Here is an 18,119-nt window from a genome sequence, read left to right as displayed (position 1 = left end):
ACAAAGCATTAAAATGGCTTACACCTTATTTTCTGAGAGGATGAGAGAGCGAGGGTATGCATTTTTCTCTATTCAAATAAAAAAGGCTACCTGCTAAACTGACAGCACATCTTTGTCAGACAGCCACTCCTCTACAAACCAATCAATGTCAAGTACAGGGGAGACAACCCACATAGGTGATGGCGACATGCTAAGTTCTTTATTACGCTCACTAAATTGCAGTCTGAAACCAAAACTAATTTGCTCAGATATATACAATTCATCAAAAACACTGCCCTTGTTGGACCTTGATCAGGACTTTCAGATGTAAAAACACCTTCCGGAGGTGGTTGCATTTTCTGCTTTCTCTGGAACGTCAGTTTTGGCTGGAAACTTGAATAAACACAAGGGTCTCTGACTTTTGCATATTACACACTGTGAGCCAGTGCAATTTCTATGTTACCACATGGGGGCGATGGAAACACACTTTCAGGAAAAAGTTGACAGTACTTGCTGCTCTTGCAAACTCTATTGGTCCAAGGTATTAATATCTCCCTCACTCTCTGTGACCCTACCTGAGGACAGCGTGTGTGTGTGTCCTAGTCGACGTCCTTGCTAAGGAGAGCCGTTTGCAGGCTCATTAAGCTCTGATGAAGGAACTTTGTCTTCCTTGTTGACCAGCACAGTGGAGAGAGAGAGAAAGCATGTCAGTGTCTGGTGTGAGGACGGGATGTGACAGAGGGATTAGGGAACGTAGGGGGGCCTGGTTTGTATTCACAGCAGACTCTTGCATTGTCTGCCGGCCTGTGGGCCATATCCCACTCCAGCAGCCACTTTACACCAGGGTGCGCTCAGTTTTAACAGGAGAATCTCAGTTTGATCTATAGTGCTCAGACGGAATAAGTCAAGGACAAAAAGGGGATTCTACTAATAGAGAAGTGATACAGATATGAAACAAAACACAAGCACGTGTAGACATAATATATGATACAAAACCTGTACAATCAAAGTAATGCTCATCGAACAAGACAGAAAAATGGGCATACAGAAAATTTAAGTCAACCCATCTTTCAAGGACATATTCTTCACCTCTTATGCATTTTTAATGATTTGCAAACAGAAGCACTTCACCAAAAAGTGAATGCAATTTAGGTTTATAGGTTTATTTTTCTTTCTGTCAATACAGAAGCTAATGTTAATGAATTAAATCAGTAAATATTATAACCAATTGGTAAGTAATAGATGAGGTATGCAGTACAGAGAGTGAGACAATGAAGCATCAAGCACTGAAAGATCCCCTGAGGTTAAGGACTTAAGCTTGTGCACAGTGGTAGCTTGTGTCAGGTAATTAACTTTCATGTGATCTATGAAAAGGTTAAACAAGAATATCCAGGTGGCATTAGACTAATTCAGCCAGTATCTGGTGGACAAGCTACCTCCTGCTGGACATTTAAGCTTCATTTTTGAGAGATGGTGACACAACTGATTGCTTAGATAAACACATTTGTCAGACTACCTCATCAAGGTTTTATCCCACACTCAGAATAGGGTCTGATGTAAGAATTTCAACACTAGACCTGATGCAAGTCTGGTTTTATTATATCCAGGCCAACTGCCCAATGTGCACCTTGGGTTTCGCTCTTGCGCTGTGACTAACCTGTGCAAAAAGCTTGTTGAGCCTCATCTGCTCCGAAAGCACGCTGACGTTGTGGAAGAGATGTGGCTGCATGTGACTCCACATGTGAGGAAACCACCAGAACTCCTCCTTGTGCTGCAGCAACATGTCATCCCCCTCATCCTCCTCTTCAGTACCTATCCAAACAGACACAAACACACAGGTCAGAACTTAAAGTTTACCAAGTCTAAAGTGGGCTTTGAGAGAAATACTGCAGAAACCTCTATAAAAATTACCTGAATAGTAGAACTTTCCAGAGAATCCAAGGTTGAAGGTAAAGTTAGGGACTAATGTTCGCAGCTTGCTTTGTGTGTTGAGCAGAGCCTGGGAATACAGATCGTTTAATTAATTCTAATGGAGAGTTGCACCAACACAGATTAAATCAAGGTTTATCTGTTAATCCTGTCGCAACATTAAACATTCCAACATTAAACAACCAACAAATATCTAATATATTATACAAAATGTGTTTAAGACGAATGGGCTTTCTCTACCGAGCAGAAGAACACACACACACACACACACACACACACACACACACACACACACACACACACACACATATATATATACATGCACTTTGCTAGTAAAAGGTTGGACCCCCCTTTGCCTGTCTTAATTCTTCGTTGCATTTCTATCATCTCGAACCAGGCTGCCCGTTCTCCTCTGACCTCTCACATCAACAAGACATTTTCGTCCACACAACTGCCGCTCACTGGATATTTTCTCTTTTTCGGACCGTTCTCTGTAAACCCTAGAGATGGATGTGCGTGAAAATCCCAGTAGATCAGCAGTTTCTGAAATACTCAGACCAGTATTCAGCAAGTTGTCTTGACCACCTCTACATGCCTAAATGCACTGTTGGCTGTTGGCTGATTAGCTATTTGTGTTAACAAGCAACTTAACAAAGTGGCTGGTGAGTGTGTGTGTGCGTGTGTGTACACACACACACACACACATTTTATATATATATATATATATATATATATATATATATATATATATATATATATATATATATATATATATATATATATATATATATATATATATATACACACACACACACACACACACACACACACACACACACACACACACACACATACACGCATTCTACCCACAAGGGGGCACTATTAGCACTCAAGTAGCTTTTGTGTGCTTTGATGTAAAAACAAATATACCAGCGGGATTTTAATGCATGTACGTTACAAATTGCATATACAGCTAAGCCCAGAATGATTCATACGCATGCCAAATTTTGATTATAGTGAATTTTTATTTGAACAATAGGTTTTATCTGACTGGAAATGACATAAGACAGTAAGACGTGCCAGAGATTAGGGGTGCGGTGCGACACAAAAAAACAAAAGCAAGCAAACAAACAAAAAAAACAAAAAAACATCCTTAGATGCATCGCGATGCGGACATTAATTATTCTGAATCGATTCACAAATGTCAAAAATCGATTTTCTATGTTTTAATTTCTAATGTAATGTTGATGGAACATAAAGGGCGGAACTTGGAAGTGGGTAAGTGCAGCGCCCGGACACTCTGTGGCGACACATAACAAAACCAAAACTGGATGAGCGAGAAATCCAACCGGCTCTGCATTAAAGCCAGGTTAGGTCAGGAGTCACAACCCACAACTCAAATGTTCAGAAGAGACATTTTGTCCTTTCAACAAAAATCAAACCCCTTGAGAGCCACAACATTTAATTTCTAGTATGCTGAAGTGTGTGATAATGTCCTCGTATAGGCTAAAAAATATAAACGAAAAGACAGACTCACATTGCTCTGATTTAAGCTCTATTTAGCTCAGCTATAGCCGCTTTCCTCCCGTCTGCACCAGAAAACTTTTCCTCAGAAGTAGAGCAGCGTATTGTAAAATGTCTCTGAACGTTCGGCTGTTTCGAGACTTCTCCTACTCGTTCGAACTTTTACGTTTCACCTTGCGGCACCATTTAAGGTTGAACAGGGAAATTCGAAAGACAAGCGACTCAATCTTAGCAACTTTTTAGTGTTTGACAGTCTCTCGTTGCACATTTAACATTCCAGGAAACCAACTAAGGTGCTTATAAATGCGAGTAAGTCCATTCGTCTCCAAATGTTTCTCTTAGCTAACTAAATTCCTCTCTCTGCCTTTTCGTTCTACTAGCCAGGAGACTGTGCTGCTAAATGACGTTGAGAAGCGGGGCTTTCGCGCTGTGTTGCGCATGTCCCGTCTCGAAGATATTTTACTGACACAATGACCCCTGACGCTATAAATTCACTAAAGAAAACCGGCGGTACGGCTGTAACATGTACTCCTTGGACATCCACTGCCAATAGGTCTTATTTCACTGTAACTGCGCATTTTATCACGTTTGAGTGGCAGCAGTGTTTAATGTGCTCCAAACATGCGCAGTGAATGAAAGTCTTCCAGTTCACTCACTACATCACTTCCATTTGTTCTATTAATAAAAGACATTGGAAATAAATACATTACAGATCATTACAAACTCTTTGCTTTAAAAGTACCAAGTCGTCACACTGTGAGAAAAAAAGAGATCCTGTATAGAAGAAAAGATGCATCAACATGCATCGATAATCGGTTTATAATCGCATCGTGGCCCTCTGAATCACAATCGAATCGAATCTTGAGGAGCCAAGAGATTCCCACCCCTACTAGAGATATAAGTGTAAAAAAATGAAATGTGTTAGTTGTTACATTTCTACCAAAAAAAGCCAAATCTACAATTATTCCCCTCTCTCAGAAATCAACAGCAAAGCCCTTATTTCCCATCACAGGAATCAAACAAATAGCTTTCTTGTAAAAACCAGCTTTGGATGAAGTACACAAATCATGTACTTGAGTTAAAGGAGAGATTGCAAAGGAAAAATATTACCCCAGTAAAAGTCGAAGTTCCTCCCTTTAGACCTCCACTTCAGTAAAAGTACAAAAGTATTTTGTAAAGGCTTTAATTACAGATTTATTGATCCATGTGTAAAATCAAGTGATGCACCACAACTCAAAAACAAAACCAAGATTAACAACTTCACCGAGAAGCTCCAAACTCTGTTTAACTTGATCCTTGTTCAATCTTATCAAATAGTCTGTAAAACCAAAGTTTACCTCTTCACTCAGTGGTTCGTTTAAGTACTTAAACTGCCAAGAAGATATTTAACTGAAATAAAAAATGAGGAACATCTGCTTATGTAACTGTATTAAGACAAGCCACCAACAGATGGCAATGTGGAGCTGAGACATGCTCTATCTGGGAAGGGCATTTTAACACTTTGGGCAAATCAACAGACAGAGAAGGATATAAAATATGCATTTGCATTCATATTTCCTCTGCCCACAGGGTCAAAAGACATGTACTCAAGAAAGCAGGCCCTAAAATGAGAAGGGGAAAAAAAGAGAGAGAGCAGAAGAGGGATAGAAAGCTTTCTTTACTCGCAGCTGCTGTGCAAGCAACCTGCGTTATGATGCTTAAAACACAAAATGACCCTGCCATCTCAAGCACCTCAAATCTTGGAAGAGATATGAGAAGAGAAATGAATAACAGCAGTGAGCTGGCACAAATCAGACAACAGGGAGAGATACCTACTGCTCTGCCACAAATCACACTCAAACACACAGAGAGAACTGCTATAGCATCACAAATCACTCCATGCTGAGAGAGAGAGCGAGAGAGAGAGAATGAGAGAGAGGGGGGAGGGGGGAGAGAGGGGGAGAGAGAGAGAGGGGGGGGGGGGATGAGAGAGAGAATGAGAGAGAGAGAGAGAGAGAATGAGAATATGAGAGAGAGACAGAATGAGAGACAGTGAAAAAGAGTGAGAGAGAGAAAGAGTGAAAGAAAGAGTGAGAGAGAAAGTGAGAGTGTGACAGAAAGAGAGAGAAACTGACGCATGGCAGGATAAGAGATGCCATCGCACACTGATTTAAGAGCCACCGGTGGGTGTCCTTCAGCGTGTATGGATCCACTGTTTGCTCTGCCTTGAGAATGTTTGCTCAATGTTTCTGTGTAATCCTCCAATTTGTGCGGCAATCTTGATTCTATTCAAGATCAGTGAGCGCTGGGTGGGGTTGATGATGCTACACTAAATATATATATTTTGTTTTGAAAGTACTTTTGACTTTGACACACCGACACCTGCACTTTTTATAAATTTACAAACTGCTCCTGCAGCTCATTAAGAATTTAGAGCCCAGAAAATATTTAAATGGGCAAAGAAATGAATCATAAATTCAGCATTAAGTAATTTTATGGGCTGCAATCCCTTAAACTACTAAAGCAATAGCTTGGCATGTAGCTTATTTCTGACATGATTAAGTGCCTTAGAAACTCAAAGGGTCTTATCCACTCTAAAACCTGATCAAAACAACACCTTTTATATGCAGAATACATGGTGAGATGAGGAGAAGATAAGGAAGAGAGGGAAAGACAGAAAGAACGCATGTAAGAGAAAGAGAGAGATTGAGAAAGAAAAAGAAACAAAGAAAATGTGAGAGAAAAACGGTCAATAGACTCTGTGGATGCTAGGGCCAGAGGTCAGAGCCCGGCCTGTCACCATGGCAACCCCATCTGTCTCCATAGACACTGGACCAAGTTGGAGGCGAGAAGCAAAATAATTTCCCCCAATTCTTACACTCTGCTGGACTGGGCAGTGAGTTGTGGACACTTGCATGAATCTCCTTATGAAGCCCCTCTTTTTTTAAATACAGAGCTAAAGGGCATTTCTTAAAACTTCACACTAAACATGTTTTAATAAGGTCACTTAAGGGGGCAGATTGAAAAAAATTCTTATATGGCTAACAGTGAATGCAAGCAAGCACGGCCCAATGACCATCATGAACATTTATGCCCTCTAGCTTCCAAGTATTCTTGGACTAACCATTTAAATAAGGCCATGGTCTGCTCCCACTGAACTGTCTTGAAACTCCACAGGGAGTCAGGGCTACATTCCAGCTACAGTGAGGGAGCAGGACTTCACTGCATGAAGCTTTTTCACACTGGTTTCAGCTTCTCATTAATGGTAAACTTAGGATAGGGCTGGGAAATAGGTCGATATCTACTGTTATTGTCATAAATTATGTCATAAAATGCGCTTCTGAGCGTAGTGTGCATATCACTAGTACTTCTGTACTACTGTAATGATTCTTTACAAATAGAAGACAGTCTTGTTACACTGACGTTAGCGCAGTGCAGTTTGTTAAACAACTGTTAAATTTTGTTAATAACAACTTTAAAATGTGGCACTACAGCTCCCCCACCCCCACCCCCAACTTATCATGATTATATACTATATATGGCCAGAATTATGTGAACACTGGGCTATCTCACCTATACCTCTGCCTCCTACCTCCCCCCATACATATAATGGCTTCCACTCTTCTAGGAAGATTTTGGAGAGTGTCTGAGTCAATTTGTGCCCATTCAGTCAAAAGTGCATTTGTGAGATCAGGCACTGATGTCAGGCATGAAAGCCTGGCGCGGAATTGTTATTCTAAATCATCCCAAAAGTGCCTGAGGTCAGGTCTCTATGCAGGTCTAGGCTCTGGACATTGCATTTTGCACAGTAGTATACAGTCACACTGGAACAGGAATGTTCCACAAACTGTTTCAACAAAGCTGGAAGCATTTCATTGTTTAAAATGTCTGTGCTTTAGCATTAACATTATTTTTCAATGGAAGTAACGGACATAGCCCAAACACTGAAAACGGTCACAGAACAATATCCCTCCCTCCATCAAAATTTCTTGCTGTTACTGTCCATTCTGGTAGGTAGCGTTCTCCTGGCATCTGCAAAACCCAGATTCATACATAGGACAAATCAGCCAAGTAGTGAAGCATGGTTTATCACACCAGGGAACACATTTTCACTGTTCCAGAACCCAGTGGTGGCATGCTTTACACCACTCCAGCAGACACTTGGCATTGTGCATAGTGGTCTCAGGCCTCTGTGCCTCTGCTCGACCAAGGAAACCCATTTCATGTAGCTCCTGATGCACACTTTTTGTATCTGTGTTGCTTCCAGAGGCAGTTTGGAGTTCTGCAGTGAGCAATGCAACAGGCGACAGGTGATTTTTAAGTGCTAAGCACTTCAGCACTCAGACACACCACTCTAAGGTTGTGTGCTCTGTTGCTTGACTCATGGCAAAAGTCACATCCTATGACAGTGCCACGTTTAAAAGCCACCCAGCTCTTCAGTGCAGCCCATTCTACTTCCTATGTTTCTCTATGAAGACTGCATGGCTATGATTTTGATCCTACACACCTGTTAGAAATGGCTGTGGCTGAAACATGAACTTAATTAGGAGGCGTGTCCATATACTTCTGGCTATACAGTATATTTTGGCCACATCGGCCAACTCTAGTTCAGGATTTAGGTTGGGTTAGCCAGTTCCAGATTACCTTAAAAGAGCACATATTACACAGAGAGAAAAAGACAGCCAGAGAACGGAAGCAACTGTAGAAAAACTTCTCTTCCTGATGTATTAAACTGCAGAAACATGACTATTCTAAATTCTGGGTGGTAGACTGGAGGACTACACAAAACACCCCTTAGGCAAGCGTGACAGCCTGTGCTGAGGGATCAACTTTGGGAAAGAGACGTGAGGATACCATTATCCTTTTCTGATTAACTAACACTTATCCCTATAGGGCTGAGTATAGCTGACACTTACAGCTCAACCTAAGCCTCAAACTATAGCTGACCTGTCAAGAAGTTCTGACTCAAAAGTCAACTTCAGCAATTTCACACAAAATCCACACTGGAGTTGAACTTTAAACGAGCTGCCAGGCTAAACACTGTGCCCTATACACCATCTTTTGAAACAAATACAGCATTCACACTGAGCATGTCCTATCTACATAGCAAAAACACCATCTGGAACCAAATAATTAATTAAGCACCTTTTGTTTGGAAAGGAAGGGTGTAATAACTCCAAAAGCCATCCTGTCAATGTGTGTGTGTGTCATTTTGGCATTCTGAGTGTGTGTGAAGTGTGAGCGAGTGGGTGGAAATCAGCTTTAGTGCTTAAGAGTCACTGCTGAGGCAGCACACATGCAGCGAGAACAGACACGATTAGGCCTCCATTAAACAGGCTTGTTTGTGGCCGCTATGCAACAGCACTGCGCGAGATCACTAAAGGTACACTGATAATTAGGGATGCACGGTGATATCACAATCATATCAGCAATTAACTTCGGAAATTGTGATGAAGTAGGCCCTTCACAAACATCACAATTATTTAAGATGACCACAATTACTTTCCACAGAAAATGCACAAGTGCTGTAATACCTTTAGAGGGCAACACAGAGTAATGTTTGTTTATTTAAGCTCAAGCTCAAGTTTTTGTTGTCAGTTGGAAGCCACCAAGTATATGCTATGAAGCAAAACAGCTAAGATGCAAGACAACTAGTTAATTTAGCCACTCAAGTCTTGTACTTTTAATAGTTGCATACAAAAAACAAAACAGACAACTCAACTGTTATTAGCCACTTAAATGATGGCAGGCCTCATTTATAAATGTGTATATATGGGTATTAGCACTGGTCTTGACAGTGGCCTAAAAAAATAAAATAAAGAAGGGGGGTGGGGGTGGTGGTGGTGGTGGTGATTCCCATAGTGGTACTTCAGATTATGAATTGTATGGCTACTTTCAATTTTGACTACTTTTTTTTTACATTCTACAGAAATCAAGGACAATAAAACTATTTGCTATTTACCTGAGGATTACACTGTGCAGGCTAAACCAGCTCAGTAATATGAAACACATAGGCCGGTGGGTAGCTCTAATACAAAGTGATGCAAATACATGCAAATGCAGTGAGTGTGTACTCGGCTGACTGGTGTTTACATTACAAAATCATTTTCACAATGTGTGAGCCAAATGAAAAATAAATAAATAAATACATTTAAAAAAAGGCTGACAGTCGATCACATGCCAGAAGTGAATACTGGCTGATTCTAATCACTGGTAAACAAGTCCTTGGTGACCCCCAGATGGTCCGTATGTTTGCTTTGCTGATCTCATACAATCTCTTTCCCCAACATACCTGAACCAAGCACTCAAGTATAGTGAACATCTAGATGCTGGATCAGAACAAAAAGGTGGACTGTCTGGTCCTCCCTGAAGACTGGATTGGGAAATGCTGGATTACAGCCCACAGTCTTCGAGCTGAGAGCAGGTGGCAGAGCACACATAATGTAGAATGATCCCAGTTAATCAAACGGAACATGAAACATGAACACAGGTGTAGCACTGCCTCCCCTCATCTATTTCTCCTAATAAATCCTAATCACTTTTGAGGGCTCTACATTTTTTCCTCTTTCAGTGGAAACAAGATAAGGTCCTTGCTGATACATGTATGTTTTGTGTGCACTGTGTTCTGCCGTGCAATGGACCAGCAACAGTGTTCCTCCCAGATTGCATGAGGTTCAAGCGCTTCTCAAAGTGCTACCAGTAAGGTTGGGATAACATCTCTCTGGGTGCATTACATACGCAGAGGTGCCTGCTGAACTTTACAGTCTTTTTGTCAGTGCTTACCCCTCCCAAAGCCTACCGAAGGCATGATGAATAGTAAAGATGAATGACATTATGGTCGGGATGATAAATATTACAAAACTGTACTTAAACTATTCTATCATCAGAACTAATTATCAAAACAGCAATGGAAATGGTGTGTTATAAGGTTGAATTAAGACAACAAGACAGTGCCTAGGACAGTACGGCAGATGAAATACATTACTATTATATTGCTAGCTATTGTGATGGCAACATAATTTCTATTATTGAAAACACAGTAGTGAATCATTGTGCATAATGCTCCACCAAATGAAATGCTTGTTGGATTACGGAAATGCCTTGAAAGATCTAAATACTCAAAATATTTGGGATTCGTAAGGATGTTCGAAGTAAATAGTAATTTGTTAGAAGCTCATTTGCATATGATTATGCAATATCCGTACTGCAAAGCTTGCTGCAAAGTTGCTGTAACGTTTAAAGAATGATATGTTGTACTATTTTCCATCATCACAGAATCCAGCAGTGAAACTGAATTTCACTCTTGCATCAAGTACTTAGTAGCCACACTGTAGGTTTACACACTGTTGTCACATTCATCAGGGCCAACATCAAGTCTTCTTTTAGGCAAGATGCTACATAAGACAGGACTTTAGACACCATCATGAGTGAATGAACACTCTGCAGATGTTGTGAACAGACATGATTTGCAAGATGTTCTCTTACACAGCAGGCTACCTGGATAATGCTCTGCCGATGTCGTTTCTCACCATTATGGCAACCACTTTTACATATACTAGCATACAAACCTGTCTGCTTTTTTCCTGTCCTTTATATTTCAACATATAGTTTATCTCACCATGTCTTCTCTTTGCAAATACAATGCATCACAATGCTCCTGGTGTCCCTGAGCTTCCCCTTAAGGGATTAACTAATCTATATCACCTTAGTTACCTGTAGTATGTCACTGTCAAAGAACAGTATTTCCGAAAGGCACAAGTGAACTGGGAATGTTATGGGAACAAGTTTCTATTACTCAGAATACACCATCCTGTTTTAGGCAGCAAATGCGTTACACTTTCTTCTAAAAGTACTATATAAATGTAACAACATGTGAGTAAGCCTTGCGTTAAAGAAATGTCATGGGCAGTACATTATAAATATCAACATCCAAGTGCAAGTGCCCTCGCCACCAAGCAGCACACAGAAACCACTATGTTACACAAATGCACGTCTATGTCAGCCAGATTTCTCTCCACAAATCCAAACTGTATGACTTTCAGCAGAGCTCTATACATTACACATCAATTAACACTCCATGGCCTGCATAATAACCAAGAAACTTTGCAACTATTTTTTTTTAACCTAAGCATCCCACGTGTATGCAACACAGCGGTGCCAACTTAATTGATGTTGGGCTAATTAACTGGCTGATTGACTTGAGCAAGCCCTCATCCCCTCTAGGGTAGAGTGGCATACACACAAGCTGACAGCCAGCTCTTTTTTGCTGAAGTAACAACTTCCTTCTCTCCTTCTTAGTTCCACCCCTAATACATTCCAAACGACATCTCTGTTGTCGGTGCAAATGCCTAATTAATTATCCTATTATTTCTCATTAAAAGGCTTTAATTTGCTTTGATTGGTTTGAGAGAGGAGAACCTCCAGGCGATGTCTCTCTTAGTGTTAAAATACACGCTGATATGGTTCAAGAGTGCTCCATGTTCTCCTGTTAAGAGTCAACGGCCCCTCAAGGATTTTGCAAGCGGCAACGTGGTTTGCATTTCTGTGAATGGCTAAAATAACGCTCTCTTTTATCTGATAATGAAGTCTGAGGGATTCCTACAAGTGTAGCAGGACTCGAACTCGCTAACTTATTCGGAATCAGGCCTTTTGGGTAAAGGCGGCAATAAACAGTAGGTTAATAAGCACCTCGTCCAAATGAGCCTATTATCCCAGTGGCATGCTTTAACAAGTGCAATCATTACGAGTGTTTGCTGTGTGGCCCTTTCCATCTAGCCACACCTCGTTGCTTAAAGCGTCATCTGCCTGGCCTGCTGTTTTACACCTCAGTGGAGCAGGAGGGAAAATAGTGCAACAGAAGCACCTGCTTTAGTGGAGGACAGCCTCTGCAGTGGGAGACTGCACTATATTATAGGAAATATATTTAAGGCCATCCAAGGAGCAGATTTTTAAAAAACAAACAAAGGACAAACAAGAGGTGACTAATAAAACAATAAATAAAAAGTCCAGGCAAGAGAACAGTGCTAAGGCGGCAGGCTTTGGGATAACATAGTAATTACAAACCAAAATAAAAGCTCTCAACTGACCTTATTTTGTATGACAAACCCTGTATTTCAAAGTGAAAAAACATATAATAAAGACACTGACCTTCACATCTGACACCTTCATGCGTGTTCCTTCCTTGCCCACAAAGATGTCATCTACATCCACAAGTATATGTCTTTCCAGAGATAGGCAGAGTCGTTTTCCTGTTAGATATGCAATGGCATCTACAAAAATCAACTTATGCAGCCAGAATGAAAGGTTGTTGCCAAAAAGAACTCTCTGGATGCCGTCATGAAGACCCAGGTCTTGTATCACTGTGGCATGCAGTGCTCGATGGGGGCCCAAGTGAGCAAGGGCTTCTGATGACTTAGTGCTGGCTAACAGGACAGGTTCATAGGTGCTGTGGTTGGACTGGAAAACAGTCCAGTCATCTCCTGGCAGTGGCCCTTGCTCCACCTCGTTAGGCTTGGTGATGTAGAGCAGTGGAGCAGCAGGATTGATGCGGTAGTCCCGCAGACCAAGGTTGGAGTGGAGGAAGAGCGGGAAGCCCTTGAGCTGTGCGCTGAGTAACGAATTTTCATTGGCTTTGAAAAAGCCAATGATGCCTACACTGAATTCGGAGCAGTACTTGTCCAGCAGGTCACGATTCCAGGCGTCCAAGTTGACATATTTGAGGATGTTCTCATAGATGACAAGAGCATAGCGGCCCCGGTCGCGTTCCATTAGTGTTGGCATGTCTCCCTTGCTGGGGGCGATCTCTGTGTGGCAGCGAAAGCGGCTGGACTCCAAGATGGCCACAATCTCCTGGCCTAGCTGTGAGTAGATGCTCTCCACAAATACTAGCACCACGGGCTCTGTGCGGGAGTTATCTACTGGTTTGACTGTCCTCTGGTGACCGCTAAAGGGGGGGAGAAAAAGGGGGGCTCGCTGTACCCCATCTCCTGCGGCCACCACCCCACCACACTCACTAAAGGGCAGTGGAGGTGCCTCTTTTATCTTGGGGCTGTTGCTGATGTAGTAAGCCAAGAAGGCCATGGAAAGCAGGCAGAAGAAGATGAGTACCAGAATGAGGCGATGGAGCTCCAGCTGCCTGACGCCCCGCAGGAGCTTCCACAGGCCCATGGCCGCCGAGAGAGCGCAGGACAGGCGCAGCGGTGGGGCAGAGCAGAGCCTTGCAGCCAGAGGAAGAGGAAACAGGGGGCAAGGAGGAAGGAGAAAAAGGGTTGAGCAGCACGCAATGGCACAGACTTCGGGCAAAGAGCAGCCATTTACGCTAAGTCACCATGGCCCCCATAGCCCATGACGTGCCACCTGCTACAAATGCTGTCTCCAGCCACCTTGAGTCAATGTACTTCTCCAAAGGCTTCCGGACTGTTGAATACTCACATACAAGCACACACTCCTTCTCCAGCACACTCTGTATCAGCTTCGTTCTCAGCTCGGCTTAAGAAGATTGGGTTTCTCGCTCTTGCTCCTTATGACACTCCTCCGCCTCCACCTCTCCTCAAAGGATCAGCTGTTTTTCTCCTCCCTTTGCTCTCCTACCACTCTGCTGCCTCGTGCTCCTACAAACATGTACCTCTCGATATGACAGGCTTCTTTATGGTCTGTAATGGAGTCGGGTGGCTGATGGTCCGTTAATACGGGTGCTTTCGGCAGTGGCTTCCGTTAGGGGCAGGAGAGTGAACAGCGCCCCCTGCAGAGGACCAGCCTGGCCATGGTCAGGACATGAGACCCAAACTATTCCTGGGCGAGAGAGAGAAAACAAAAGAGAAACATTTATGAGTTTTGCATGTTTGAAACTGCTATATTAATATGTCTTAATAATACTGCACAGCCATCCATAGTATAGTCTTGTCTTCAGAGTTGTCACCTACATAGAATTGCAGGGCAATTCATGTAAAGAAGCAACTGCAACTGAAATGGGAGAAAGAATATGATCTTTTCATTAAAAAATGCATTTTAAGATCAACTAAAATGCTTAAAAGAAAAAGACCACTTTCAGAAATGAAGCGATCAAAACTGTTTAGTGAAGACAGGTTTGAAGGCCATTTCAAAGTGTGTTCTAATGAGACACCATCTGTAAAACAACACTGTGTCAATGCAAAGCCACAAGAGGCTTCGTCCGATCATCTGATTCCAGATTCTTCCACATCACCACGTGATTTTGCCATTAGTGCCCCTCCTGACATGGTCCGCCATGTACACTCACTGGGTCAAGAGAGCTTTCTCATGGCTCCTAAAATAGCCTGTCATAACCTCCACGTGCTGCCTCCCTCCCTGTACAAAGATAGCATTACAGGTAGGAGAGGAAAACTCTGACCTTATGAACGAGTGAACAAGGGCATCCCATTGGCCACTATTTAACAGAGTGGGTCATGACCATTTTGTTTATGTTTGGGGGCACTCTGTGCACGTCTGCAGGCAAGGGCCTAAACACACAGTACTGTGGCTGAACAGTAACCCAATGCCATGAGAGACACAGTGTCATCCTGCTGGCAAACCGATAAAAGTCTTTAGCATAATGACCACCACAGAAGGGAGCAAGCTCTGAGTTATTGCCAATGGGAGTCTCCATCACTTCTGTACACCACTGCTCTAAAACGTACCCTAAGTCTAGCTTATAACCATCCATCGCTCTAAGACTTGATCAACGCCAGGCATGCTTTCACTGTAAATCGGTGCCAGCACTTAAAGGATCAGTTTTCTCGCAAATGAAGAACCGCAGCTCGACCTCAAGGCCAAAGGCACCTTGACTACCAGAGATAACACAGATGAAGAAAAAAGAAATACAAAGCCAAAACAAGCCACATAACCCAACATCAGCACACATCATCACAACATCAGTTATCCTAATCATAATCCTAGTGTTATAACCTGCTTGTGCCAAGGAGCTAAAAGAAACAAACAGGATGGGTGGGTTTGGGGGGGTGGCGTTTTTTTCTGGAGTACCCAATTTATCAACTCCACTACCCAGCTCAGTGGATACAGCATCCTGAAACTGGAACCTGGACTATTATTAGCCTGAGAAAAAGCTCACCTCACTGACCACTTCCCAGCACTACAAGAGCTCAGTGGGGCCTTGAAGACTTCTTAATAATGCACATGTGCGCACATACACACACACACACACACACACACACACACACACACACACACACACACACACACACAGACACAGACACAGACACAGACACAGACACACACAAAACGTGGTATGGCTATGGTACTGTAAGAGTAAAGCACAAAGCACATCATCAACCCTATACTCTACAATAAATCAAAACGATGAGTGGGTTTGTCATATGGGACTGTGGCCTGGTCTGAGCAATGTAAAGTCAAACAGCCTGGGATTTAACAGCCACCAATTTGTAGCGTACAGTGGTGCCAACAATGTGGAATGAAGTACCTGTATGTGAGTTTACATTTGTGCTTTAATTTCAACTAAAGACCTTTTAATTTCAACTCCCCCTCTTCTGCAATGATAATACAGCACCCTGCGCTGGGCAAGCTAATCCTGATTTATTTTCGATATGAAACAGAGCAGGAAATGATCAGGAGGGCCACGCATATCTTCTGCTTATTATGCTGCAGCTCTAGGTAAACAAACACATTTACGGAGCTTTGGTGCGCATGAACAAGAGCGGAAATGAGATGGAGAGCAGGAGAAGGGAAATAAAAAAAAAAGTGACGGTGCGTGAGAGATGGAGGAGAAAGAGCGAGAGCACAAGACAGAGGGAGGGAGAGAATGAAAGCCAGACAGTAAGAGAAAAAGGAGAGAAAGAGAGAGCATGAGACAGAGAGGGAGGGAGTAAGAGCGAAAAAGAGAGGGCACGAGAGAGAGAGACAGGGCGAGCACAAGACAGTGCGTATGAAAGCAAGAAAGTGAGCGAGAGCGAGGAAGAAATATAACAAGCCTCTCAGTCTGGTGTGGGTGTTATCACGGCTCAACAACAAGTTGTGGAGACAAAATTTCGGTCTCACCTGATTTTAGGTGTCTTATCTAATGAATCCCTGTGACAAACACAGCAAAAAAACCATAATTAGCACCAGACGAAATAATGGTAAATACATAAGTCAGTGCTTTAGAATCAAAGGAAAAGCAAATTTGACAAGACAGCTTCTCTCAAACCCGCTAAAGCTAAAAAAGCCTTCAGGAGGACAGCATCTGACCTCCACACGCAGCGGTGTCTCCTGTGGGTCTAAATAAGACATGACAGCCATTAGAGGGAGCATTTAGGGGCTGACGGAGAGCAAAGGGAGGGAGAGAGAGAAAACTGAGTCCAGATACTGGGTGAGCGAGGACAGCTCAGTCTTCCCTCATACAGATCCACATAAACACCAGTTCATACTGCTCAGGGGAGCACTGGAGTGACCCTGCCCTGCTTATTTATATGCTCTCTCTGCTCTACTGCTCCTGATCCAACTAATCAGCTAATTAACAAGCCCATCCTGACTTAAGGACCCCGTTTACACCTGGTCGTTTCATGCATCTTGAGTAACAGGATTATACCTGGATAAAGATTATCCACATAAAAATGTAGGTGTAAAAGCACCCAAGACACATTTAGAACAGATTTAAATGACACGAACCCCTTCAGGAGGTCTGAGGTGCATTTTAGCCAGAAGCTATTCAACAGTAAATGCACTCATCCATCAAAAGTACATATGACAACCCAAACCACTCCCAATTATGTGATGACGCCCCCACTGCTCCACTGTTTAGTTTCTGATATGAGTTTCCCCTCAAAGTTTCATTTTGGAAGAAGTGATGAGCGAAGAAATGTTGGCTTACTTCACCTGCCTGCATACTGAGCCAGCTAGCTATAATGAAGTGACAGTTTTTCTTAATCATTGTCTTGCTAAACCTTACATTACAACAGTTAGGACGCATATCACACAGTGATGGATGTATCAATATTTATAAATGTACTTACATTACAGGACACATTTGCACAAGAGTGAAACAGACACTGCATGACAGTGTGACACTTTACAACACCCAGATTGTGCTCAAGCAGCCAGGATTTAGCTTTATCTATTAATTACCACTTGCATAAAAATCTGCAATGGGCAATAAACTCATTTCATTCCGGGCCCTTCTGCATCCCGCTTGTTTTACAAAAACAGAGCCCAGAGTGAAGTTTGTCATTTCATTACTGTCCGCTGTTGTGTGCAAGAATGATGTACGTTTATAAACTGTTGTTAAGACACATAGACTGCTTGTTAGTCTTGTACTAGTAACTTCGTTTTCACATATGTGGTTTCGTTTGTGGCTGTAGCGAGTTAAATGTTTGTTGCTGCTATGATTATCACATTTTGGTTATGTTAAAAGAGCTGCTTTTCATGTTATGGCACTGTTAACAGCTAAATAAGTGACTTTACTGTGCTGAGTGTGACCTGTGTAAGTGTTAGTAAATATTTATTTGCTCATTGACAGCTTTGTAGGGACAGACTCAGACATACACGTGTGCTCAAATACTGGCTACTGGCTGCTGCTGTCTCTGTGATTAAAAGCAGAAAGCTCATTTCACTCAACTACCTCAGAGTGAACCACACCAATCTATAAATGTGGTTCTTTTTAAGAAAGCATTAATATAAAAAACATCCATCTATATCTCATTCTCACCAAACATATTTACTTATTCATTATTAATGCAGTT

At 42.3% G+C, this 18,119-nt stretch overlaps 1 protein-coding gene across 4 annotated transcripts in view; it reads right to left on the bottom strand.

The window, feature by feature from the left end:
• Positions 1 to 18,119, bottom strand: part of ndst2a (N-deacetylase/N-sulfotransferase (heparan glucosaminyl) 2a) — a 162,136-nt gene that overhangs the window by 12,062 nt on the left and 131,955 nt on the right. For all 4 annotated transcript variants that reach the window (XM_017715818.2, XM_017715819.2, XM_017715821.2 and 1 more), the window contains 3 exons: positions 12,559 to 14,202; positions 1,891 to 1,978; positions 1,637 to 1,791 (listed from right to left, as the gene is read on the bottom strand). In XM_017715818.2, the coding sequence (XP_017571307.1) occupies positions 1,637 to 1,791; positions 1,891 to 1,978; positions 12,559 to 13,578 (1,263 nt within the window). In that variant the 5' untranslated portion in view covers positions 13,579 to 14,202. The remainder of the gene's footprint in view (positions 1 to 1,636; positions 1,792 to 1,890; positions 1,979 to 12,558; positions 14,203 to 18,119) is intronic.

The sequence above is a fragment of the Pygocentrus nattereri genome, chromosome 5 (genome assembly GCF_015220715.1).
Source record: "Pygocentrus nattereri isolate fPygNat1 chromosome 5, fPygNat1.pri, whole genome shotgun sequence".
In the NCBI taxonomy this organism is placed as follows: domain Eukaryota; kingdom Metazoa; phylum Chordata; class Actinopteri; order Characiformes; family Serrasalmidae; genus Pygocentrus; species Pygocentrus nattereri.
Note: the sequence above shows the minus strand (reverse complement) of the source record. Positions and strands in the feature narration are given on the sequence as shown.